Source organism: Colletotrichum aenigma (genome assembly GCF_013390185.1).
Source record: "Colletotrichum aenigma strain Cg56 chromosome Unknown KSG_Cg56_contig08, whole genome shotgun sequence".
NCBI classification, from domain to species: Eukaryota; Fungi; Ascomycota; class Sordariomycetes; order Glomerellales; family Glomerellaceae; genus Colletotrichum; species Colletotrichum aenigma.
The window spans coordinates 2,571,300-2,594,509 of NW_023500914.1; the positions used below are offsets into that span (position 1 = coordinate 2,571,300).

The 23,210-nt window shown below is 53.9% G+C and overlaps 8 protein-coding genes across 8 annotated transcripts; 2 read left to right on the forward strand and 6 right to left on the reverse strand.

Annotated features, from left to right (window-relative positions):
- Positions 1–82: 82 nt before the first annotated feature.
- Positions 83–1,024, reverse strand: atf21 (Transcription factor atf21; the record flags this gene model as incomplete). Its single annotated transcript, XM_037327431.1, has 1 exon — positions 83–1,024. One exon carries the CDS (start codon positions 1,022–1,024, stop codon positions 83–85), a length of 942 nt encoding a protein of 313 aa, XP_037174506.1.
- A 4,724-nt stretch (positions 1,025–5,748) lies between these two features.
- On the forward strand, positions 5,749–7,884 carry nit-4-4 (Nitrogen assimilation transcription factor nit-4; the record flags this gene model as incomplete). The annotated part of the gene is made up of 6 exons (XM_037327432.1): positions 5,749–5,926; positions 5,988–6,060; positions 6,140–6,398; positions 6,475–6,821; positions 6,897–7,256; positions 7,344–7,884. 6 exons carry the CDS (start codon positions 5,749–5,751, stop codon positions 7,882–7,884), a joined length of 1,758 nt encoding a protein of 585 aa, XP_037174625.1.
- A 238-nt stretch (positions 7,885–8,122) lies between these two features.
- Positions 8,123–9,403, reverse strand: CGCA056_v012189 (uncharacterized protein; the record flags this gene model as incomplete). Its single annotated transcript, XM_037327433.1, has 1 exon — positions 8,123–9,403. One exon carries the CDS (start codon positions 9,401–9,403, stop codon positions 8,123–8,125), a length of 1,281 nt encoding a protein of 426 aa, XP_037174624.1.
- Positions 9,404–12,447: 3,044 nt separating this feature from the next.
- Positions 12,448–12,852, reverse strand: CGCA056_v012190 (uncharacterized protein; the record flags this gene model as incomplete). Its single annotated transcript, XM_037327434.1, has 3 exons — positions 12,448–12,566; positions 12,655–12,697; positions 12,754–12,852. 3 exons carry the CDS (start codon positions 12,850–12,852, stop codon positions 12,448–12,450), a joined length of 261 nt encoding a protein of 86 aa, XP_037174039.1.
- Positions 12,853–14,004: 1,152 nt separating this feature from the next.
- CGCA056_v012191 (Extracellular metalloprotease) lies at positions 14,005–14,889 on the reverse strand (the record flags this gene model as incomplete). The annotated part of the gene is made up of 2 exons (XM_037327435.1): positions 14,005–14,550; positions 14,629–14,889. 2 exons carry the CDS (start codon positions 14,887–14,889, stop codon positions 14,005–14,007), a joined length of 807 nt encoding a protein of 268 aa, XP_037174040.1.
- An 828-nt stretch (positions 14,890–15,717) lies between these two features.
- On the reverse strand, positions 15,718–16,149 carry CGCA056_v012192 (uncharacterized protein; the record flags this gene model as incomplete). Its single annotated transcript, XM_037327436.1, has 2 exons — positions 15,718–15,773; positions 15,894–16,149. 2 exons carry the CDS (start codon positions 16,147–16,149, stop codon positions 15,718–15,720), a joined length of 312 nt encoding a protein of 103 aa, XP_037174038.1.
- Positions 16,150–16,716: 567 nt separating this feature from the next.
- TF23 (Trichosetin biosynthesis cluster transcription factor TF23) lies at positions 16,717–19,381 on the forward strand (the record flags this gene model as incomplete). The annotated part of the gene is made up of 5 exons (XM_037327437.1): positions 16,717–16,721; positions 17,296–18,077; positions 18,133–18,553; positions 18,616–18,904; positions 18,977–19,381. The coding sequence occupies 5 exons, from the start codon at positions 16,717–16,719 to the stop codon at positions 19,379–19,381; spliced, it is 1,902 nt and encodes a 633-aa protein (XP_037174059.1).
- Positions 19,382–21,809: 2,428 nt separating this feature from the next.
- On the reverse strand, positions 21,810–23,188 carry CGCA056_v012194 (Uncharacterized protein; the record flags this gene model as incomplete). The annotated part of the gene is made up of 4 exons (XM_037327438.1): positions 21,810–22,729; positions 22,777–22,946; positions 22,993–23,095; positions 23,149–23,188. 4 exons carry the CDS (start codon positions 23,186–23,188, stop codon positions 21,810–21,812), a joined length of 1,233 nt encoding a protein of 410 aa, XP_037174058.1.
- Positions 23,189–23,210: the final 22 nt, after the last annotated feature.

Below are 23,210 nucleotides of genomic sequence, written 5' to 3' on the forward strand. Positions count from 1 at the left end.
AGCTTACCAAACACTGCCGTGTGTGATAACGCTCGTCCAGCCGCCCCCTCGGAATGAGCCCATCGCTGGCGGGACTTTATTTTCAGATGGACTTGTATGCTTGGGCACCCGTTGGTGCGGCTTGTCCGCTGATGCCACTCGCGGTTCTGGCGATATATCCCTGGATAAGCTCGCAGTTACAGTCGCCGTGCTGTAGGATTTGGTTCTTGAGGGCTAGCACCTCCTCTTTGAGTGCTGTCACGTACGCGTCGAGGTACATTCGTTCTTGTGTGACTTCCTGCTCCTTGACCGCAAGGTTTTCTTCGTATAGTTTCGTCTTTTCCCGGCATCGCTTTGCTGCTGCCCGATTCTTGACGCGGTACTTTTTCGATCCCGGACGCCAGCTCTCGCCCTGCTCGCCCACCTCATCTCCCTCACCCTCATACTTGGTATCGTCGTCTATCATCGTCACCTTGTCATGGTAAGAACTCGAGCTCGACGGAGATGGGTTGCCTCCAGCCCCGATCTTTGCCCTCTTGTGGCTTTGTTGGGCGGCCGACCACGTAGTGGGGGACCTCGTGTTGTTAGTTGCCTCTGTCGTTTTTGTCGGTTTCTTGGCTCGGGAATGGGGTTCGGTTTGCGACTGCGCATCGGGAGAAGGCCAAGTCTCGCCGCTATACGTGTTCATGGACGAGACCGACGGTTCTTGAAAAATTTGATACTGGAATGGGGGCCAGTTGTTCGCTTGGGAAGCCCACGTAGCCGTCGCCTGTTCCACACCCATTTCGAAGTATGAAGACTCCAGATGCTGAGCCCCGCCCTCCAAGTGCGGAGGATTTACAAAGTCGACAGAGTCGTTCTCGGCATACTTGGGTTCGACTGCGTGGTCGTCCCACCCGAGCCATTGCTGGCATTGGGGCTCCGCGCCTGGGGTGAGCGAGCAGTTCTGGCATGGAGATGTGGGATATAACGCCATGGGTATGAACATGGCGGTATCCGTAGCTTCAACCACACCTGGATAACAGGGGTGGTCTGGCGAGGCCATCGCGTCTCTATGCTCAGTGGTTAGCTGACTTGGAATTTTGACCTGGGCAAGACTCGTCGACGCTTCAGCTTACGAGATGATGGCGGGCCCTTTCAGGATCAGACCGCCTTGTGATGGTGATTGCAAAAGGATCGCAAAATTCAAATGACTCGGTCAGACAACGGCCGTTGCTGAGTTCTTCGTCCGATACGCCAAACACACGACAGAAGTTGAAACTGGGATGTGGGATGGCTGGTGGATGGGAATGGAGACGGCAAGGAAGGATAGTAGGCCACTGAAGATGGATGGATGCAACTCCGAACTTAATAAAAAAAAGCAGACACGTACCTAGACTGCGCAGTCCGGAGAAGGTGAGCCCTACCAGTAGATGCGCCGGCGAGGCAAGGAGAAGTAACAAGGGTAAGTTGGATGGACCGCTACTGGGTAGTAGGTACCTATCAAAGTAAATGTGGACAAACATCGCAGGGCGTCTGCCAGCTATGCTCTGCGGCCAAGGCGTGCTCATATCATAGGCATCCAAACATTTGGCCAATGCAGCTGACCGACCACGCTGAAGCGTGGTGGGATGGGACGGGATGGCATGGCATGGGCGAGAGCCGCCTGCCTGCCCCCTTCATTCAACGAGGCCAGTAGGAGGACGCGGTGCAAGCTCCGATGGCTAAGCAATGGCACCCTCGCTCAACCTCGTCCACCATCGTCTACCCTCGTCTACCTAGTAGTAGTGTACGCGGTACTCCGCACTTCCAACACCACTGCTACATGCTCACTCAGTTCTAAGCTTAAGGTACTCATATCGTGACCTCCAATCGCTGTTAACCTCTTAACCCTCTTATCTCGTCGTCTTTTCCACCTGGACTGCCCACACGCTGTTCTTGTATGTTGCTGGTCCTATACAACCCGTCACGCTGTCTATTGTGTGTGGTCTTGTTCTCCTGTTCTCTAGCCCACTATCCAGCATCCTTGCGAGGAATTGGAGCAGAACGTATCCCTGAATGTCTGTACTCAGCGTGCTCGGTACCGCACTTGGACTCTTCAGCCCCATAAGCGCATATGCGAGTCTGGGATTGGTCGACGACTTGAATATCGCGCTCTGCTTGACGCAGTAACAAACTTTCAAGGGTCCAGATCGTATTGCAAGGTAAGGGAGGCAAGTCCTTTCCATCCACTCAATCCTAGCACAGCGAAGTGCCTTCAAGGATCATGGATTAGCTAGCATGTATCGAGGGGCGCCGGACTAGTCTCCGTGCGCATTCCTCCACCCAAGAGGCACACAGACACATATGGGCACACGACGCACAAACGACGCACTGCATCCATCCTTGAATACAAACGATGCCCTGCACCTCGCGTGATCGATCCCCAGCTGGCCCCAAAGGCGGCGTCAGGATACCTACTAGGCCATTGAGCTTGAGAGAAATATCCCAGTGCGTTGTTTGGATGCCAGCTCGGCTGATCTGGCCTGAACTGTTCGGTGCCGTCCATACGGGTCGATCCATGATATGTACTGTAGAAGATTTCCTACTTTTTGTTACCCTCACCCCCACTTCTCTGCATCAAACCCCTAGGATTATGGAGTGAGCACCGGTCGAATCAGAAAAGCTACACTCCACGTGCGGGATCTGCTTGGCTTCCGTGTACTAGGTACTTGTTTCCCGTCCCTGGCTTTTGCCCCGAAATACTTTGGTCCAGCATCCGTAACCTTACCCGTCTATGGCCGTGCTTTCAAAGACCCTGAACATTTCCCAGTGCTGAGAAACACGGGCGCGGCCGGCCCATGGCACTGCTGCCAGTGAACCGGCTGTCAACGGCGGCGCGGCATCTATCAAGGTGCCATGAAAGAACAACGGCAGGCAGTCCACACGAGGTTGTCAGCCTACAACCTGCTCAGTGCTCCTCATCGCGCATAACTAGATGCTCTTATGATGGATGATTCAGCCCAAGTCTACCTAGGTACTGCGGGGAAGATTATCGACAAGACCGGTCAAACGCCTAGTAGTCGTAGTGGCGGCAGCTTGGCCAGATTAACCAGAGACTGCCCGTTGTTACCTTGAATCAGCCCTCAGGAATGTAAGAGCAGAAACCCAGTAAGGAAGGGATCAAAGCTGCAGAAACAGCTGATGGAGAAGAAAACTGCATCAAATATGCCGGTAACGCCATTACCACGGCATGACGAGATGCCCACAGCTTCACCGCGTCCATATCACTCCTTGATGGCTGATTATTTCTTTTGCACTCGGCCCAAGACACGCCGCGACGACGTGACCACACCCATCCCACGAGTTGCAACATCAACAACAACAACAACAAGCAGCACGCAGGACCCCGGCGCCGCGCTTTCTGTGCCTGTTTCTACGCCCCATCCTCTGACGGCAAGCAAGTTCTCGCTTTACCTAGCGCGCGCACGACGGAGGGTCAAGTTTTTGGTTGGGTTTCTAGAACCTGTCAAACCTCAAAAGCCGGGCTCGCTCAGAAACCCTCCTTCGCCCTACACATCCCCCCTCCCCTCCAAATCAATCAACGACAGCCACCCCAACGTGAATTCACGAAAGTCGGTTGGAATGAGCCCTGCTGTTTGCTACTGCCGAAGATCATCGGCACACTACAAGGTCGCCTCACGCCACTTGGCATGCACAATCAACTGGCCACCCCCCCTCCCCCCAAACTAACCCCACCTCCCGAGTGCCAGCCCAGGGACCTTTGATTAGGCAAGGTAGTTTACACCGGGTGCATGTTGACACATGTTCTTGCCTACCACCTCCGGCCCGGATGCGCGGAAGCCACACACGCGGTGATGCGGAAGGGAAGTCTTACAGGCCGCGGGTTGATGGGCAAAGGGGAGGCCGCGGAAGTAAAGACACACCGTTCACATAGCGACGTTGGGATGCCCTTCCCCGCTCCCCCTTCCTTCCTGCACTCAACGACCCATCCATACATTGGCCACTTACGAATACCTTACACACGAGCGGCGGTGACAGCAACGAGGCAACTGATAGGGCGCGCGAGATAGGGACAAGCTGCCACAAACATTCCAGCCAACCTCTGGGCCAAGTTCCACGGGGGTCAGCTCACCACCCACAGTTTTGGGGAGGAGCGGAGAGGGGAGGAGGCGCCTTTTCCGGAGTTTACTCCGCCGGATACTTGCTTTCCACTGGGGGAGGGGAGGTCCAGACTCGACAACCCCGATGTGGAACTGCATGGCAGCTCTGCTCTGATGTGCGGATACTTGCTTTAGCACATCTCGACGGCCCGAGCGTCTCCCCAAAGGCTGAGGAGTGGGAGGTTGGGGGCCATGCATCTCACCTCAAGTGTCTCGGCCGTCTGTCTATAAGCCGGCAGGCGGTGCGACCTACCTACACTACCTTACTACGCCTTACTTAGGTACACACGGCCCCCTGCCCCTGCCCCTGCCCCCCTTTCTTCATTGGTTTCACGGATCTCAAGTTGGCTAGCAATCGACACTACCGTGCGCCTATATCTGTAGACACCATCTTCAATTAAGATGGCGTGTCCCTGCCTGGCGCCGCGGCTCGGCCAGAAACCACGAGACTTCAGACCCGATTCTGCGCCAAAATGTGAAGCGGTGCGCATATTGTAGCTTTGGATGGCCCAAGATCAGTGACCTGTCCCTTCCGTTGTCATGTTATCGAGACTCTTATCACGGCGCAGGCTTCCCCAATCTGCAATCGCGGAGCAGGGGCCGAGGACCAATAGAAAGGCCGGGCTGGGCTAGGCTGGGCTCGGGGCACAATACTACTATGTATACCTTGCTGTACCTTGCTGTCGAGTCCTTGCTTACTCATCTCCACTGGTGACTGAATCTCGACATCGACATGCCGTCATTCACGGGGCAAGGACGCCGACGTGACCTCCGCCTTCCCAGCCGTATTTTCTCCTTTCCTTGTCACCACCCACCGCGCCGCTTGCTGGCATCCAGGCGAGGCTTCACTAGTGTTGGACTCGACGCTGGCGAAGGCCTTGCTGCGTGGGGTAGATGACTTGTGACTTCTGCACAACCGAGCACTGACAGTCCACGCGCGCAATCAGGAACATCCATCCGGTCGCCAACGAATCAATCCTATGACGGGACGATGCGCGTTCTCCCCCTTCTCCCTTATATCTCAAGCTGTGTTTCCCCGTTTGATGTTATCTCTTCTTCTTCGTCGCCTTGCCCCCACGCCACATCCTTCCTCAAAGACTACAATCTTCCCGCTTCTTATGGTTATTAGACCACAGCAGGAGGAAAAGTACCTGGAAACTGCCTGCGGCTAAACACCAGAGCATTCCCGCCTTAAAACCATCTTCCCTCCACAAAGCCGATTCGATGGCGAGTCCTCTAAGGCTACGGCCGCTGTTGCCGCTAGCGCCCGGTAGCAATCCACGACTCCAACCACAACCATCTCCAACTCGTGGACAGAAGAGAAAGAGATCCCAGGTCTCGGCCGCATGTAACGGTAGATGGTCTCAGGCTAAACCCTTTTCTCCCAAGTCGGCCCCTCTGATTCTAACACGTTCCCGCAGGATGCCGCAAGAAAAAAGTCAAGGTCAGGATTTTTGTTCAACCTCTGCGGCCTTACAACCGTATAAGCCCCGGCTAAAGTGACCTGATTAAGTGTGATGGCATTCGGCCGAGCTGCTATACATGCTCCGCAACAAAAACCCAATGCGTCTATCCCGTACCCGAGGGTCTCTCTGTGAGAGAGGCCCAGAGGCAGGAGTTCACGACCATGTCGAGGGCGCATGAGAGCAGCCGCAAGGTGCTAGAAATGCTGAGCGTCAGTCAAGACGGCGCCTCTCATGAGATCCTGCAACAACTGAAGCAATCGAATCATCTCGATGATACCATCCAGTCCATTGCCGATGCTAGTCTTCTGCTTCCAACGAGCGACGGTGATGATGAGATGGGTGAGTAATCTCGACCATGTCTCACTTCAGTCCCTGGACTACGACTGATCATCTGAGAAAGCCACCTCTCTCGGCACGACATCGCAGCTGGAAGACAACGTACTGGCAGATACAGCGCAAAATATGATAGGGAGGTAAGTACTCGTTGATACCATCTCATATGGCATGTTGTTGTCTGCATCGTACTGAACATGTCTCTTCTTTCACTGGTAGCGTTGAGAGCTCTTTAAGATCGCCGTCGGCTGAAAGTGTCGACACCGGCATCACCTTGCCCATCTCTCGCTGGACGACGGTCCTAAAGGATGATAAGGTATTGACACAGCTTCTCGACCTATTCTGGACCTGGGACGGCACACTTTCCCGTCTCGTTGCCCGGGATCTCTTCACCGCTGAACTGGGCAACGCCGACGCCCAACAGAAGCACCAATTCTGCTCTCCGTTTCTCGTCAACGCCATCCTGACCGTCTCATCTGTGCGTTGCAAAAGCAAAGGAAAACCCTTTGTCTTCCTCCTCGCGCCCGTTTGCTGGACACTGACTTTGCTTCTAGCTACACGTGCTGAGGAAGCACAGTAGCCTCCGCGTGGATGTCACTAACATGGCCCAGAAATTCGCGGATCGCGCCTTCGAACTCCTCGACGCCGAACGAGGCGTGAGCTCCCTGACTCTTCTACAAGGAGCGGCGGTCCTTTGGGTTTACTGCAGCAATCAAGGGACCTGTGCCTCTCGCACCCGAGCCGCGAGCCTGGCCAGACTGATGCTGCAGACCTGGTCAACTCTTGGCCTAGGCACGGATGGGTCCAACCTATCCCGCCACCCAGAGACCCAGGCGACGGACGACTGGAAATTGTGGCAGGCAGCTTCCTACGTCGCCTGGGGCTTCTACTGCTTCTTCGCGTGAGTCGCCTGAGCTACCCTTCTTCTTGGGCACAACGCCCTCCCGAAGCCACTTTGCTAATTCTCTTGGCACAGCAAAATATCGCTCCTCTCTTCACCGCACATGTTCGTCCCAAAGCCACTCATAATGAAGAGTTTCGAAGCTCGAGACGGAATGTCGGCCAGCTCGCTAGGACTAGCATCTCCCGCCATCGACAGCCACCCAGCCAACCAGGCATGGGACGTGGACCAGCTGCAGGTGTTTGCCGCCGAATGTTCCCTCTGCGAGATCATTGACCAGCTCGTCTCTGGCTTCCTCGGGAACGGCACCCAGCGTCCCATTCTCGACCGCGGACGCTGTACGGTGCTGTACAATAAGCTTCTCTGCTGGAAACTGTCTCTGCTGGATCACCTCGCGATGAATAACAGTGTACTGCCATCCATATTACTATTACAGTAAGCCCCCCACCCAAAAGTCAATCTATTTTTCAAACTCAACCTTGCAACAACTCAAAGAAGACATGAGAAATTGACAAAGAATAGAAGCTCATACGATTTTGTGGCGTTGAAGCTTCTCGACACGTTCACGAGCCAGTCTGGGCCAGACTTCGACGGCCGCAACGCCGCCTCCCTGCAAATACTCCACGCCAGCTCCATGATCTCGAACTTGTGGATTTACCGCGGCCTCTACACCTTGAAACACGAGTACTGGGCCGCGGAGCACTGCTCCTTCGCCGTCCATGTCCTACTCCCGCAGATGGCGGAGCCCTCCGTGCACGACACGGTCGCAAAGGCATGCTGTGTGCTCCATGAGATGGGCGTCCAGAGTGGTGTCTCGGGCCGTGCGGCGGAGTTGCTCCGGGATATCGAGGAGATGGCCGGGGCCAGGGGCATCCGTATTCCGCCGTATGGCAGGGGCGGCTCCAAGTCGTCGGACGTGAATGCCGCGCCCACATTTGTTGTGAAGGGAGCTCGTGTTCTTGATGGTTCTAGGGGAGGGTTCTTCGGTGAAGCGGACGACAACGGCTGTATTGTAAGCTTCGAGCGCACCATTGGCTACATTCAACAAGCGCAGCCTCGCTAAACGTATTAGACCACATGGTGGCGAATTCGTTTCTTCGGCTGAACCTGGCCGATGTTCAACAGAACGCTCAATGTATACGAAGCAAGTCATTCCACAACTGTCGCCGAAGATACCAAGGGGCGGGAAAGGGGGTGGAGGGAAAGGATATATTATACTTAATGAATAAATACAGACAAAAGTCGCAGAGCGGTCCAAAGAAACAGTATCTCCTCATTCCACCGCCCAAAGCCGCTTCCCTTTATGACCGTCGATGCGTCGTCGCGGGCTCAACATCCTCGCCCTGAATCCAAATCCTCTTAATCCTGCGCGTCGCCGATATGTCCACCAAGGGATCGCCGTCAATGAGCAGCAGATCGGCTCTCTGACCGCCCCTGACGACGCCGCGATCGTGGAGCCGGAACGCTGCGGCAGCGACGCAGGTCGCCGAGCGAAGAGCGTCCAGCGGCGTCATGCCCGCGTCAACGAGCAGCTCCAACTCGTCGTGCAGGCTCTCTCCGAAGGGTATCTGTGTGCCGGGCACCAGGTTCGCCGTCGTCCCGGCGCAGATCGTCACCCCGGCCTCGTAGAGCGTGCGCACGCTCGCCGCCGCGTTGTCGTAGCTGCCGCCCGGCATGGCGCCCGGTCTGCTGTGCTGCTGAGACCCGGCGTCAGCAGCAGCAGAGGAGGCATTGTTGTTATCGTCTCGCGGGGTGCGGCCATAGAGGCCTCGGAAAGGGAAGGCAGGCGGCCCGGACGGCAGTGGGTGTGCTTCTCCTCCGTCAACTCCATCGACTCCGTCTGGCGTCGCGCATGTCCGCATCATTCTCAGCGTCGGCACGAAGACTTTCCCTCGGGCGGCCATCTCTCGTGCCAGTGCGGGGTCGAGGGGCGCGTCGAGCGGTGCGTGGGCGAAGACGTCGAAGCCGGCGCGCATGGCGCGCTCGTAGGACGCTCTGCCGGTGGTGCGGGCGATGGTCAGCTTGTTATGGGCGTGGGCGGTTTCGACGATGGCCTTGAGGAGGGAGTCGTTGGGAGGAGAATGAAGGTCGACGACGACCTTGATGAAGTCGGCGCGGTCCGGACCGCTCGCTCTCGCGGCGGCAAAGGCCACGGCTTCTTCAGTCGTGCGTATGACCACCTCGTCCTGGTTGTCGTGGATGTATGGTTGAGGATCCCGTGCCAACACCGCCGTGGTCCCGCAGGTGAAGACGGTTGGCAACCTCGTGCGGCCGGCGGCGTATATGCGCAGGGCCTGGCATTGCTGGGTGTTGCTGCTCGAGTCGATGACGGTCGTGACGCCGTGCGATGCGAAGGTGCCGAGGGCGGCGTTGGCGCCCCTGATGTTGGCGTAGGTGTCTATGAGGCCGGGAATCAGTGTGCACCCTTGCCCGTCAACGACGACGTCGGAAGTCTCGACCGCAGAGCCATCATTCATGGGGCTCTGGATGTCTCCGGCGGACCGAGTGATCACAATATCACTCGGCTCCAAGATAGCTTCGTTATCAAAGACACGAACGTTTTGAATGAGGATTTGGGTCATGTTCTCCCCCCCCCCACTCTGCAAGAAATAGAGATTGTATACACAGCAGCTTGAGTTGTCGTTCAGCAGATCGGCAGGAGGCGCATGCGGTCTTCTCCTCTAGCGTGTTGGTCGGACTTGGGAAAGGGGCTCCGTGATCATGTTTTGCAGTAAGTGCCAGAGACAGACGGGAGTTTGCGGCTGACTACGTTGAGCCTTCTCGCTTTGAGGCCTAACGGGGTACAGGACTCCGTTATGACATAGGTGCGTAGGTGCGCCGGCCCTCGCGTTCAGAGTTGCCGGTTGATACAGCAGTTACAGGGCAGTGACCACACGGCAGTGAGCTTGGGTCCAATCCGCAAAGAATGGCCTCCGTGTGGTGGCCTATATTCAGCATATTCGAGAATGATTCAAGTAAGTCTGTCATGTATTGCCCAACTTAACGGGACTTGGTGCAGCCCTCCGGAGTTTCAGACGCGCGTGGGCGGACTGGACTCTTTCTCCATAACAGCCCGCTTCCCACGTCCGTGGAGCCTGAATACAGACGTATTTTGTCGCCAACAATACCTAAAGACGAACTTAATCGCCCCCATTGATTTTGTTGCCGACGACATGGGTCAACGTCAGAAGCGGGCTGATATTCGCCGTCATAGGACAAACAACGAGCATGGCCAATCAGGAGAGGCGAGGCAACGGGATGACGTCCGGCGGATGAGAAAGGACCTCTTTCAACTGGGAGGTCGGCGTTTTACACAACTTCAACAGGTGCTCACTTTTACGCCTCTTCTCATTCCGTAGACGCCTGTTCCCAATCGTCGGGGACTCATCCTCGCTGCTCTTTCCATCGTTAGATGGCAATGGACGTCATCTGACGATGAAGGGCAAGAGCTTGAGTAAATCCTTGATAAGAAGCATCATGGCCATAGTTGGGCGATTGAGTGTGAGTCCGGCGTAAGAAACAGAAAAAGACAACTGGCAATCATTACATAGCAAGCCCTGGATCTAGATCTGATGTACTCTACTCCGGGTACTCGTTCTACTTCTTCAAGTTGTCAAATTCCAACCATGTGGCGATTATACTTGGGCATCGAAAGCCCGCAATACATCGGGCGCAGGCGATACTTATTTACAGAAGCACCCTCCAGGCCTATCCTCCGGGCCTGAGTAGGCCTGGCTTGGCCTGGTGATGCGTTTTCGCCGCAAATGAAGAATATGTCTGACATGGGCATCATCCGTACTAGGATGCTGGAGATCAAAACTCAAGGTCAATCGCCCCCCCCCCGCCCTTTTTCGTTTTTTTTTTTTTTTTCTCTCCCCTTTTTTTCTCCAAAAGACCAATTCGAGCAAGAGGAATCAACCTCAGGCAAAAACCAGTACGACGGCGTCAGGCCTATTTACCACTCTCGTCAGTACTGTGAGATTCCATATGGTTTTATACGGCCTCTCGAAGAGAGCAGCTTAGAAGTAGAGGCCCACGTATATAGCGGAGGCGCACGAGAGGAGCCGCAGGGTGCTAGAGCGGCTGTCGGCTAGCCCGTGTAGCGCGTCCCTCGAAATACTGCAGCCCTGATGATGCTGTTGAGGATATTGTGGATGCGAGTCGGTTCTTGCTGCCCGCTGCCGAAGGTGGTAAGAGTTCCTCTCTGCCCCCTGAGCGTTGTGAGCTACGTGGGTTTGTACATGGTCCAGGGTGTCATTCGGCACGCAGAGGGTACGTCTCCAGAGACTGTATTGTAGGCGTGCTGAATTTCACGAGATATTCTACTATGCGGTATTCATAGTGTGCCTTTCTGGGCTGGCGTCTAGTACGCCATTGTCATTGTTAATAAGCTTGGCTGCCTATGAGGATTTTTCGCGTGTTTATCTCCGGTCCCATCATTACCACTCCATCGTCCAGCTTTCGTTCACATGGCACTCGGACGAACATGCAAAACACACACACACACACACACACACACAATCTGCGGCTGCGGCTGCGGCTACCGCGCACCTCGAGCACCAGTCATGAACCGCCTCAGCAAGACGCTCCTCCACCTACAAACACACGTCCGAGCCGCTTGAAACGGTAACAAAAGCCCCGCGAACCCTTTCAAAATCACCATCTCTGCCTAGAACCATCTCTTCCTGGAACCATCTCTGCCTGGAACCATCTCTGCCTGGAACCATCTCTGCCTGGAACCATCTCTGCTTGGAACCATCTCTGCTTGGAAAGCCAAAACCAAGCACGCGTTTGCTGACATGATACACGCAGCCAGGATGCAGAAAACGAAAAGTCGACCTCAACTTGACATATGCTCCGATCTCCCTCTCTCTCCCTTTCCACCTTCGAGCCAACGGATCATCCAGAGCCAAGATAGAGGAATCTTTATCAGCAGTACGACGGCACCCGGCCAATCTGCAGTTCCTACACACACTCAGAGATACCATACACATACCTGGTCCCGGAAGGCCTTTCTCAAAGGGAGGCCCAGAAGCAGAAGCCTATCGAGGCGATAGGCGCTCACAAGAGCTGCAGGGCATAGAGCTACTCTACTCTAGTAGAACCTGTACAGTGCGTCTCTCAATATCCTTCAGAAGCTGCGGGAGTCCGAGAACTTCGACGCGGCTATCGAGGGCATAGAGTATGCGAGCCTATTGCTATCCAACGTTGACGAAGGATCGGAGTGTTCTCCTGCGTGCTTCCCCGATTTTCCGAGTTTTGCCGACTGCCATCTACGATAATCCCATGATTCTGGCTTTCCCGTGACCTGCCCGTCTTCCGAGGGCGGTCCTTAGTCGTGTCTGAAGATCGGCTGGTTCAGAGGAATAACGGGCGGGCGCAAAAGCGGGTTTAAAAGACGACTATACACGGGCATGCGGAGGAACCAACAGGGAAATTAGTTATTGGAACCTGGCTTCATTACATACCCCCTTTGAGTATCGAACCGGGAAACACGTAGACAGTGTCTACGTAACGTATTCGACGGGATATGAAGTCGTTAAATCGAGTAACTTCAATACAATTCACACGTTCTTTGAGCTGTGGCATAAGAGGTGTTCGGGTGGTCTGTCCGCAGGAAATACATTCAGGTTGGCCCAATCAAATTGTTCTTCACAAGCTTGATGGCTTCAGAAAAGATTCGGCGCCCGTCAATGTGCATGCAAGTCGCCCCAAGAACCCTCAGACCAAGTCCACTCACAAAAGCTATAGATAGGTCTCGTCAACACTTCTGAAACTCCGGAAGATCCATTCGAGGAATGACCATACATCTGAATGCCTTAACAATACCTACCATTGATCGTACCTCTGGACTGAACACCGTATGTGCAGCCGTTCTTGAAAAGTAAGCTTGGCAACATGGCCAGAAAAAGATCTTGATCTACTTGCTTACATGTTGTAGACACCGTGAAACCCTGTAGGAAACAGGCAGTTTTATAAATACACCGTAAGGGAGTGTGTGTATTTGTACCACTACTATGCAGTTTGCCATTTCGTCTCTGGGCATTTGTCCTCCAACTTGAGCTGAGCATCCGTAGCACCTGACATCTTCTTTAGAGTAATATGATAGATGCACACAATAGATGTTTTGCCGCTGACTACGAGACTCGATGCTACGAAGACAAGCAGGATGGATAGGTTCATTATTGAAACCATTTGGTACGTGCTTTATGGCGAATTCAGCTCTGGTGATGCTGTGGTGCGGTGGTATCCATGTGAGGGAGGGCCCTGTTGGCTCTTTGGAAGAGGGTCTTTTGAGAATACGGGGTGCAGAACGGTTGTGGGAGTTTGAGAGATCTTCTCTGACTGAGCGGGATAACACGGAAAATCCAGCCGCAAAACCATGACCAGCCAGGTTCTTGCGGCGACGGTTGGAGCCGGGCATATGTGGAGGATAAGCCAGGTCTGCGCCATTACCGTTGAACTTTAACTTGTGCAATTCCTAATACGTTATGGGCTGTAGAATCTAATTTAACCGAGACCGCCTATTCTTCCTGTGCCAAAGCGACTACTTTTCCTGTGTACTTAGTGACTTTGATGATGAGGGCGACGGGGACGACGACGGGGACGACGGCGATAGATGCTAATAATAGAGGACGAAGACGATATACGACGATAATAGTAGTAGTACTAGTAGTGACCACAATAGTAACGACGATAGCGAGCACATAGGAAAAGTAGTCGCTCTATCTCAGTAAAACTAGGCGGTCTCGTCTAGTCTACACCCTCCCCTGGTGGAAGTACCCGCCAGAACTCTTCTTGACCTCAACCGCCGCGTCTTTTTGACAACAAGATTACAATCCCCGTCCCGGGGCTTTCAGTCTGGGCCATTCCCAAGGTTTTGTGCCATTGCGAAGAGCAGGAGGACCAAAAGGGACAACAGGGATCAGGGAATGATATTTGCGGAACTGTGGTGGCTCTCGCTCCATCCATAAGTCGATGAAATTTCGCTTCTCGGCGGGCATCATATGCGGAAGAGGCATCTCGCTATATGCGGGGAGAACTCTGGTCTTGGGATCGCGATATATCTCCCAAGCCTGTCTCATGCGTCGTGCCTGGCCCGCGGTGAAGTGCATGCCTGTGTTGCTGTTTTCCCCCACCACTTAGCTAAAAGAAACAACAGAGTCCATTGGGCACACCCAACTCACCATCCAGTGTAAGTCATGTAGTTGCGAACGGGGTCGTATCCAGGCAGCAAGGGACACGAGTTCTGCGTTTCATTGCAAGTATTCTGGAAGCCAGGTTTCATGTGCTGCCGACGAGTGTCCTCAACCTGGTCATCGTTGCCCTCGCAACCGCCTTGGAACGTGTGATAAAGGCCGAGCCAGTGGCCCGTCTCGTGCACCACCAGCTTCTCAAGCATGGCCTCTGTCAGGCCGTTCGTGGCAATGATGACAGCGTCACTGGCCAGGGGAAACTCCAGGCCCCGGCGCTTTGTGGGTGCGTCAAGGAGGGCCCACGGGAAGTTGGCGAAGCCGTATGTTCCCAGGTTCGCGGGGACCAGGAACACGTTGAGCGTGTCCGCTCCGCCGCGACGGTAGGCGCGGACCAAGGCCGAGGTGACGTTTCCCCATATCCTGAATCTGTGCTGGCTGCCAACTTCGTCGACGTGTTCATAGGAGAACGGGCCGAACTCGAAGCCGACGCTGCGGTATTTGGTATAGGCTGCCTCGATGGCAGTGGTTTTATTCTACAGAGGGGGGAGAGTAGTGTTAGCCTGTTTCTTGGTCAGTGCTTTAAAGAAGGAGTCCGAATGCTGGAGTTCAACCTGGAAGAAACTCCTGTAATTTCTGTTCCCGACGAGGACAATGTTGACGGGGATGCGGATCGGCTCTTTTTCCTTAAACACGGCGGTGTCCTTGTGCATGGACTCTAAGACAAAAAGATCGTCGCGGGCATACTGCTCTCCATCTCTGTGATCTGTTCCGCAGAGCGTGAAGCCTATTTCATCAGGGTCGATCTCTCCGAAAGGGCGACCGAAGGAGGCCTGAGCCAGAAAGAGGGGCAAAGCCCACGCGAACTTGACCATGATAGGAGATAAATGTTGCGAGACGAGGAGGCTGGTATGATAGAACTCATCTCAAAAGTCAGTAAAAACCGGGAGTTTTGTAGTTTGCTGTGGCCGAACAGGTTGGCAAATTTGAAAAGGAGAACAGCTGCGGTTGCAGCGCAGAATTTTAAAATGGGCTGAACGCCCGCGGAGTCTGGAAGCATTTCGTCAAATTCATTCATCTTATTTATCCCCTCATGCTTAATCACTAGGTTCTATGTAGCCACATGTCTGGTGGCCTCAACGGGACATTGATGATACCAGCCAATAGACGTGCGCATCGATGATGTCGACAGCGAAGCCACGCAACGATAAGAGGTACAGAAAACTTCAACGACAGTGGAAATGTATGAGAGAAGTTCCACTGAAGGAAAGGGCTGAGCCCACTTCAACTCGTGTTGATAGAGCGCCGTTGAGATTTTGGGAGCTGCAGTTGCCTGGAGGCGCCATGCCGCACCGTTTTGGAATATGGCAGGCCAGCTCGTCCAATGAAGAGACGGTGTCAGAGTCTAGCTTCGGAAAAGAGTGTCGATGGCCGACCCGGACGGCCTTCCGAAATCGTTGACCGAGGATTGCTTACGCCTTCGGCTGCAGTGGCTCTAGCCCAACCGTCCAGGCAATGGAAGGTGAGATAGATCGCGCGTGTGTGCGCCAAGATGTGACAGGGCGTCGTCAGCGGTCAGCCGGACGATTAAGATGCTGACGCCATCCGGTTCTCTGGGAATGGCCCACTTTCTGGAACGGAAAAATTGCTTTGTTGCTTATGAAGGATCAAGGGTATCATGTCGGTAATAACGTGGTGTTCATCTAGGCCTTCTTCAAGATGCGCTTGAGGAATCCTTTGCGGGATGTTGTTGATGATCCTGGAAGCGGGTCAGCGTCGTCTTCTTCATTTATCGAGCCGTACGGGCAGTGATGAGACGGCCAAGGCCAAGGAATCTTGGCAGCAAAGTGTGAAGGTGAACTATGCCAGAGCAACTTACCATGGACAACACTTTCGGCATCGGTCTTCTCTTTGGACAGAATAGGGGCACCGTTCTTGTCGACAAGCGTCACTTCTGAAGCCATCGCCGCGGCATTGGACCTTGAAGATGAAGCTGGCTGAGCAGGTCGACGAGGCATGGCCGAAGCGTGCATGCCAGGAATGACCATGGCTGATTCGTAGTAGTTGCCAGACATGGTGCTCGTTACGGCGTCGCGAAGGATGGCCTTGAGGTAGGTAGTTTCGATGGAGCTCATGTGGAGATTTGAAGACCTTGAGTTGACGGAGGAATATCGTGCGTGTTCTGAATTGTATAGACTGAAGCTTTTTTGATTTACTGATGCCTTTGAACCTCAGGTCTCTGGGAGGGCTTGGCCGGGCTTTATACGCTTCGTAACCGTGATGCTGAATTTTAGATTTCCAATCCTAAACGACCTCGGGACCGAGTTCCCATCACCTTGACTCACAGACACGCAAGCCACTTCCGAGAAATACATGGCATCATTTCAAAGGGCGCGTCGTCAGTCGACTGCTCAAACTTGCACGATGGAACTGGTCCGCCTTGCTAGCGCGCTGCTCCGGTCACTGTCAGACCGGGGCACATCGATGCCGAAGCGGATTCCTAAATGCAGCCACCGACGGGCCAACGTCCAATTGTGCCCAGCATTGGAAATCTTACCAGAAAATACCTTGCAGGTCAGCCCTGTAAGCCCTTGCAACGTGAATGTCGGCCAGTCGATTCGGGTTAGATGGTCTGGATGTTTGAGCGAGAATTAGTAATGGGTACCTTCACCAGGCTAAATCACCATGATCCACCCGCCAACATGGGGTCGCTGTGGAGGTGTGGGGGGGCCGGCTTCGGCTCGGGGAGCGCTGCCGAAGCCGAAAAGTTGCAAGCCGACGCCGAGACCGACATTTCTTTCTCAAGCCGAACTCATGTGCTGTCTTGCATTCATCGAACAAACATCGCCGAACAAACGAATGGAACACCGAGTTTGAGACGCCGAATCATTCGGAATCGGTTAATAATTATCCAATTTATTTGAGAATTTTGATTCTCACAGAAGAATGGAGTCTACGGAGCCGAGACTGTTCCGCAAAAACGGACGGGCTCAGGCTTGTGAGCCATGCCGCAAACGCAAAGTAGCCTGCGACCACACGCAACCCATTTGTAACAGATGCAGAAAGTCGAAGAACCCAGAAGCATGCGAGTACATTGTCAGCAGCACCCCTGTGGCTCGAGAAAGTCCTAGACCGAATCGATCAAGAGAACATCGGCGAGCAAGAGACACCCGGGGCTCTGTGGCGCCATCGCCCCTGACACTCGCCTTTCCCCCATCATTGCCAGGCCATCCTTCAGGTTCAACAGCGAGAGCGCCGATAACAGTGCCTACACCGACCAGTGCGACGCCTGGGCGGCGGACCGGCTCCGTCTCCGCAAGCCACCCCACAAGCCCCGAGTCCGTGGCCGCGACTCCGAGCGTCCTCGGCATCGGCTACCTAGGCTTCACCTCTTTCTCCGGGATCTACGAGGAGACCCGGCATAATCTGAACCGGCTTCAGTCCTCCGGAACAGCTCCAATCAGCGAAATCGGCACGACCAACTACTGCGGCTTGGAGTGCTCTCCGCCCCTGACGCCACAAGCTCTCGAGACATGCCTCAACATCCTCCGCCACGTGCCGAATCGGGAAGTCGGACTGAAGTTATGGGATAGCCATTCAAGCCCGAGTGACGGCTGGATCCGTCCCGTTGGGCGGCGGATCATGCTGTCTCTCTATGAGACCTTCCCGCGGCACTTCAACAGCGCTACACCAGTGAGCGACAGGGAGATGGAGGCTCTTGCGCGCACCATATGCGCCAATACGGCGAAGCGCATCAGCGACGAGGAGGCGGACCCGGAGAAATGGGTCGCTCAGCTTACTGGGCCAAACCTGCGATGGGAATCGCTTGGTGTCGTCTTCGTGTATTGGGAGCTCGCGGCGAGATATCTCGGGCCGTATCGGCCGGACGTGGGCATGCAATTTGAGTCCGTGGACGAGAACACCAAGATAGTGATGAGATACCGGTACTGCATAGGTGCATGCATTGAGCTGACAAAGGCTGCCGGTAGCGGAGGAAATACACTACTCCTGTTCATGTCCGTAAGGAGGACAGTCATTGAGTCACTATTCTCTGGCGATGCCGGTAAGCAATCTCTTTCGTTTTCAACCTAAGACCATACTTACAAAGTATTCTGAAGGATTTGCATGCTGGCAACTGCACTCCGAGACCGTGGCGCTGACCACGTTTCTCGGCTTCCACACTGAAGTCGACACCGAGCCATACGTGCCGACCATCGGCGCCGAGATCAAACGCAAGGTCTTTGCGTACATTTTCTACATGGACAAGGTTCTTGCATCGTTTTCCGGCAGGCCGCCGTTGATGAGCCGCAGATATGCACGCACGCCCCCGCCCCTGGACCTCAAGGATGAGCATCTGCTCTCTGACAAAGCCACACTTGCTGGCCATGTAGCAAACCTTGACGAGAACGGGTGGAACACTGAGGGCGGACTGTATTCCGCGACCTTCATCCGCGCTCGTGTAATGCTTGCTCGCATCCGAGACGAGTTGTTCGAGATCGCTCTTGGCCATGGCTCAGTGACATCCGTTGAGACTGTTTTGTAAGCGAATGCCCCTCCTCCGATGGCTCACAGACAGGCTGCTGACATTACTACCCCTGTAGGGAAATCAAAGAGAGGCAATTGAGAACAATTGCTGGATTCCCACCAATTGTTGTATTCAAAGATGAAGATATTCAAGATCGGAATATTGATGTGGCCATACTCTACATACGACTCATCGTGTACCTGGAGCATCTCCAGAACATGTTCTTCATCGAGAGGCTTCTCGTGAAGCGAGGACATGACGATGGCGCGTTACTGGCAGTCAGCTTTGAGATGGTGTCCAAGACCCTCCTCTTCTGGACAAACATGGACCGCTTGTCCGTTATGAATGGTGATTTCGAGTGGCTCGTACGTACATTGCTTACCCCCTGAACCCCCTATCCATCCAATGGACTCACGCAGAGACACTAATACATATAGGTAATGGCATATGCCGCTCCCGGAGGCGGCATCCTCTGTCTTGAGCTACTCAAGCCCACTCTCCACGGGGGCAACCACCCCCAGAACCCCAAGTTGACTCGCTCAAGTATCATCCAGAAACTAAGCCTGCTCGTTGGCTTTCTCGACTGGGTTAGCCCAACCGCGCCGAACGGGGATCTCTGTGCCGACTGCAAGGTAATTATTCAGCACGTCCTCGACCAGGCCCTGAACAACCCGGCCGCCGCAGCTGCAGGTGCGTCTGCCTCCGCAGACGGCGGAGTTGGGCTCCCTGCCGGTTTGGATTCGATGGACTGGGACTTTTCGACACAGCTGGACTTCAATTTCGACCTGCTGGACACCTTTGACTGGCTACGGCCGGACGTGGCTTCGGTCCAGCAAGCTTGATATGGCAAGGGGTGAATTGACGGTGAGGTGGCTGCGGCTGCGGCTCCCGAGAGATGCTTGTTTAGGGGGCCCACCTCGTGTACTCTTTCACGATGATTGCGCCATTCACAAACGATATCGGTGACTCTTTAGTATCAAGGAGGTGTCTCAAGGTCTTGTTTAGATGTTTGGTGGACGGATGAGTCAAGCGGCATGCGTCATATGAAGCTAGTGGAATTGGCCGCCCCACCCGGGAATTCACGATGCTTCATCAACTCGCGAGATACCCTTAATGCTATGCTAAAATAATAAATGTATCATGATTTGCTTTAGACGAATGCTGTATTGATCTATTCAGAAGGCCCATTATGCGCCGTAAAGGGGGAGCAGTGGTTGCCTCACTTGATGAGTCCACAGGAGCAAAAAGACAGCAAAAAACATACAACACCGGGCATTCGCCGGTCGTCACCGACCCGACTACTACTCCAGCCCTCATTGGCTTATCTATGGGAGAGCGGACGGGATCCCGAGTTTTCCAATGGGTATGGTCGTATGTGCTCGAATGTGGTGTTCAGGATTACCATAATCTCAGAGCGTATCGCGCTAATAGCAACCCACCCGGTTGTCAGAGTCAACTACTGCTAATGGAACATGGGAAAGCCTTGTTACTTAGGATGAGATCTTATGCCTTTATCATAGTGAACAGTCACTTGCGTGGATAGCATCTCAGGGTAGTGGGACTGACGGCCCCGCCAGGCCCCAGCATTCGCGATGCTGCATCAACCTGTGAGATACCCTTGATGCTATGCAATAGTTTAGTGAGATATAATTGCTCCATTTAGACTCTGAAAGGTCCGAACCAGCGTCTCTCGAGGCATTTCAAACTGAAATCAGCTTTTCCTCCAGGGTTTTGCCGCTTCAGTCATTGTAGCACCGTTCACGATGGCAGCCGTCATCGCCTTCTCTGTTTCCGCTAGAGAACGCATTAACTCAAGCGTTCGCTCCACCAGTTCTCAAGGCACGCAGACGACCCTGTCCAAGTCGCTAGTAGTCCAGTCTTCCGGCTGGATGATGGTATCTCGGTCATCTTATGAGACTGTGACCGGCTCATTGATCTGATCATGTTAGTCGCTTGGACGGGCTTCTGAGAGATGATGAGAAAAGAGACCGCCTAATTTTCCTATGTCTGTGCAGCTATACTTCCTGTATGCGTAAATACTCACATTACGGGCGATAGTGACGATGACAACGATAATCACGACGACGACGACGACGACAGTCACAACTACAAAGACAGTGATGACGACAATAATAAGAAAGTAGGGCAAGGGTATATAACCACACGAAAAATAGTCGCTCTAGCACAGCAGAAATAGATGATCTCATATAAAAGACTCAAGCAGCTAGAGATACTATAACAAAGGAGGATGTTCGCGTACCTCGCTGGCATAAAGGACACCATGAGGAGGTGTGGGAGCCACATTGCGACCAAAAACCTGCAGCGGTTGGCAAATAGTTCGGCATCATCGCACGTAAAGGTCATCAGATGCAAAGACCTACCAGGTCTCCCTGCACGCGAAGCTCTTCAAGTTCTCTCACCCGCCCATCAATCACGGTACCAACAGCCCCAAGCGTCTGTGCTCTTCGGATGGTCAGCCCTCCCCAGCAGGCATTGATGGTGTTCTCGGGACAAGAGATGAGGATCACGGCACCTCTTGGGACGCTGTCCAACTGAAGGCGATCACGATGATCCATCAGTATGTTCAGTTCATGAAGTCTATCGCAGAGACTTACAAAGTGCCCGGTACCACCTTTAAGGGTTGCGTTTCCGTCCCTGGCGGACAAGTACTTGACGGTAAACGCTGGGCCAACTATTTTTGTTTGACCAGACTGGCGATTAGGCGACCGCAGGTTTAGGCCAGGTAGGAAGCCGCCGCCAGGTACGTCAAGCTTCAGGAGCGTATCTGCGACATCACAGCTGAGTCGACTTCGCCGTCAGCTTTCCGACCTCAGGATCAAGAAAACCAGCCAAATAGTAGCCACATATACTCTTTCTTTCCTTTGACCATTTTGCATGTCACGATGGGGGGCACTGGGGTCTACTTCTTCGGTGAGATTGCTTTTCTGCTTTCTACACAGAAGAAGGGGCGGCGCAGGTCTACGGCATTAAAAGGTGGGTGTGTACCGTGAATAGCCTTCCGAGTGTCAGAGCTAGGAGGACAGACCTGCCGCACTGTGGATGCCCACGACCCTTTTGTCTTACGGTAGGCGTCACATGATTGAGATCGAAGCCGAACCTTGAACTTACTTCTCCTTAGCAGCGACGTTTTTGCAATCTCTTCCACCCCTGAAATTATCAGCCCAGAGGATTCAACCAACTGTGACGCCTTTCGCTCATCAAGCGAAATCCCTTCGACTTCCCTTTAAACCGAGCCAAATATATTGTCTATCAAGACCCCACCAAATACATCCTTTCCCGGAGACTGATTGATCCTGTTAATCCGATTTCCTTTGCCAGCTGCAAGCCAACCGCCGTTGTCTTCCAACGTTCGTCCATGACCAAGCCGTCAGAGTTGTCCGCCTTTGGTATCGTCTTTCTGAACCCTTTGCGATCCACCACGTGCATCCCACGTGTCCACTGACCGGAGGCTTCTACGCGGATGTCCTGAGGTATGGGCGTAGACTTCCGGCGTGTGTCTTCTTTAGTGAAGATGTACCAGATGGTCATGGGATCATGCAGTTGAAGACCAGCATCGGAGGTGCTGTTTGGCCCCTTCATTGAGTCGATCTTGTCGAAAGTTTTGGACATGAAGTGCCCATTCCACTGCGCCAAGGGGCTCCCGCTCGCCAATAGAGGTGTGATTCTCTCTGTGAAGTGCCGTCTGAAGAGGCGGTGCGGGGTCGTGATATCCAAAGGAAACAAAGTCAGCTTGAGCTTGCCTTCCACGTCCTTCGAGTACGGAGGAAGCGAGGCCGCGAGTGGCATCGTGGATTTGGGAGAAGGCGACGTCAGGGCGAATACTCGGGCTGTTGCAGCTGGATCTACATAAGTATTGAATTCAGCCTTCGGCGTGATGTTGCCTGGCAAGTCAATCGCCCCTCCCATAACGACAAATTCCTTGACGCGAAGAAAAGTGTCTACATCATCGGCGGCCGCCAGCGCTAAATTGGTCAACGGCCCAATGGCAGCGATCGTGATAGAGTCAGGAGGGTTCTCGCGCAACAAGCGCAGAATTTCTTCATGCGCGGGCTCTCTGGATGGGATGAACAGCGAGGATGAAGAGTTCTGTTGGTCGCCATGGAAGGCGGCGTCCCAATTTTCCGCTGGGGTGAGATGGGGATGCTCGGCATGAAGACCATCAGCGCCATCTGAGAGTTGTCTAGCAATTGTTCAGTACCGTGACTTCACTAATCACGGAAATGGTCTGCAGCAAGCTCGTATTCCTCAAGCGGGTGTGTTGCGCCGACTGCGACGAGCGGCTTGAACGCCTTGAGCGCATCGAAAACCGAGTGCTTGCCGTTGGCCTTCCGCCATGCCATCTCCTTCTCGAGAATGTGGAAGAGAGCGATGACATTGCGAAGGCAACTGTTTGGTTAGCAAAAGCCGAGCGATTGGCATCAGAGTAACTCACCTGGTGACAGGAACGTTGCCGTAAGTGACGGACGACAAGAGCACCTCCAGATCCTCTGGAGATGACGAAAGTGCTTGAAGAATAGCCAGAACGTCGTCGACACCTATTAAGAAGAGACTCAGAACTCTGATCACCGCATTCAGCATGTTCACTAACCTGGGTCTGTGTCAATGATGACGCGGTTCTTTGGAGCCATGTTCGCAGTGTCAAGGCTTGGT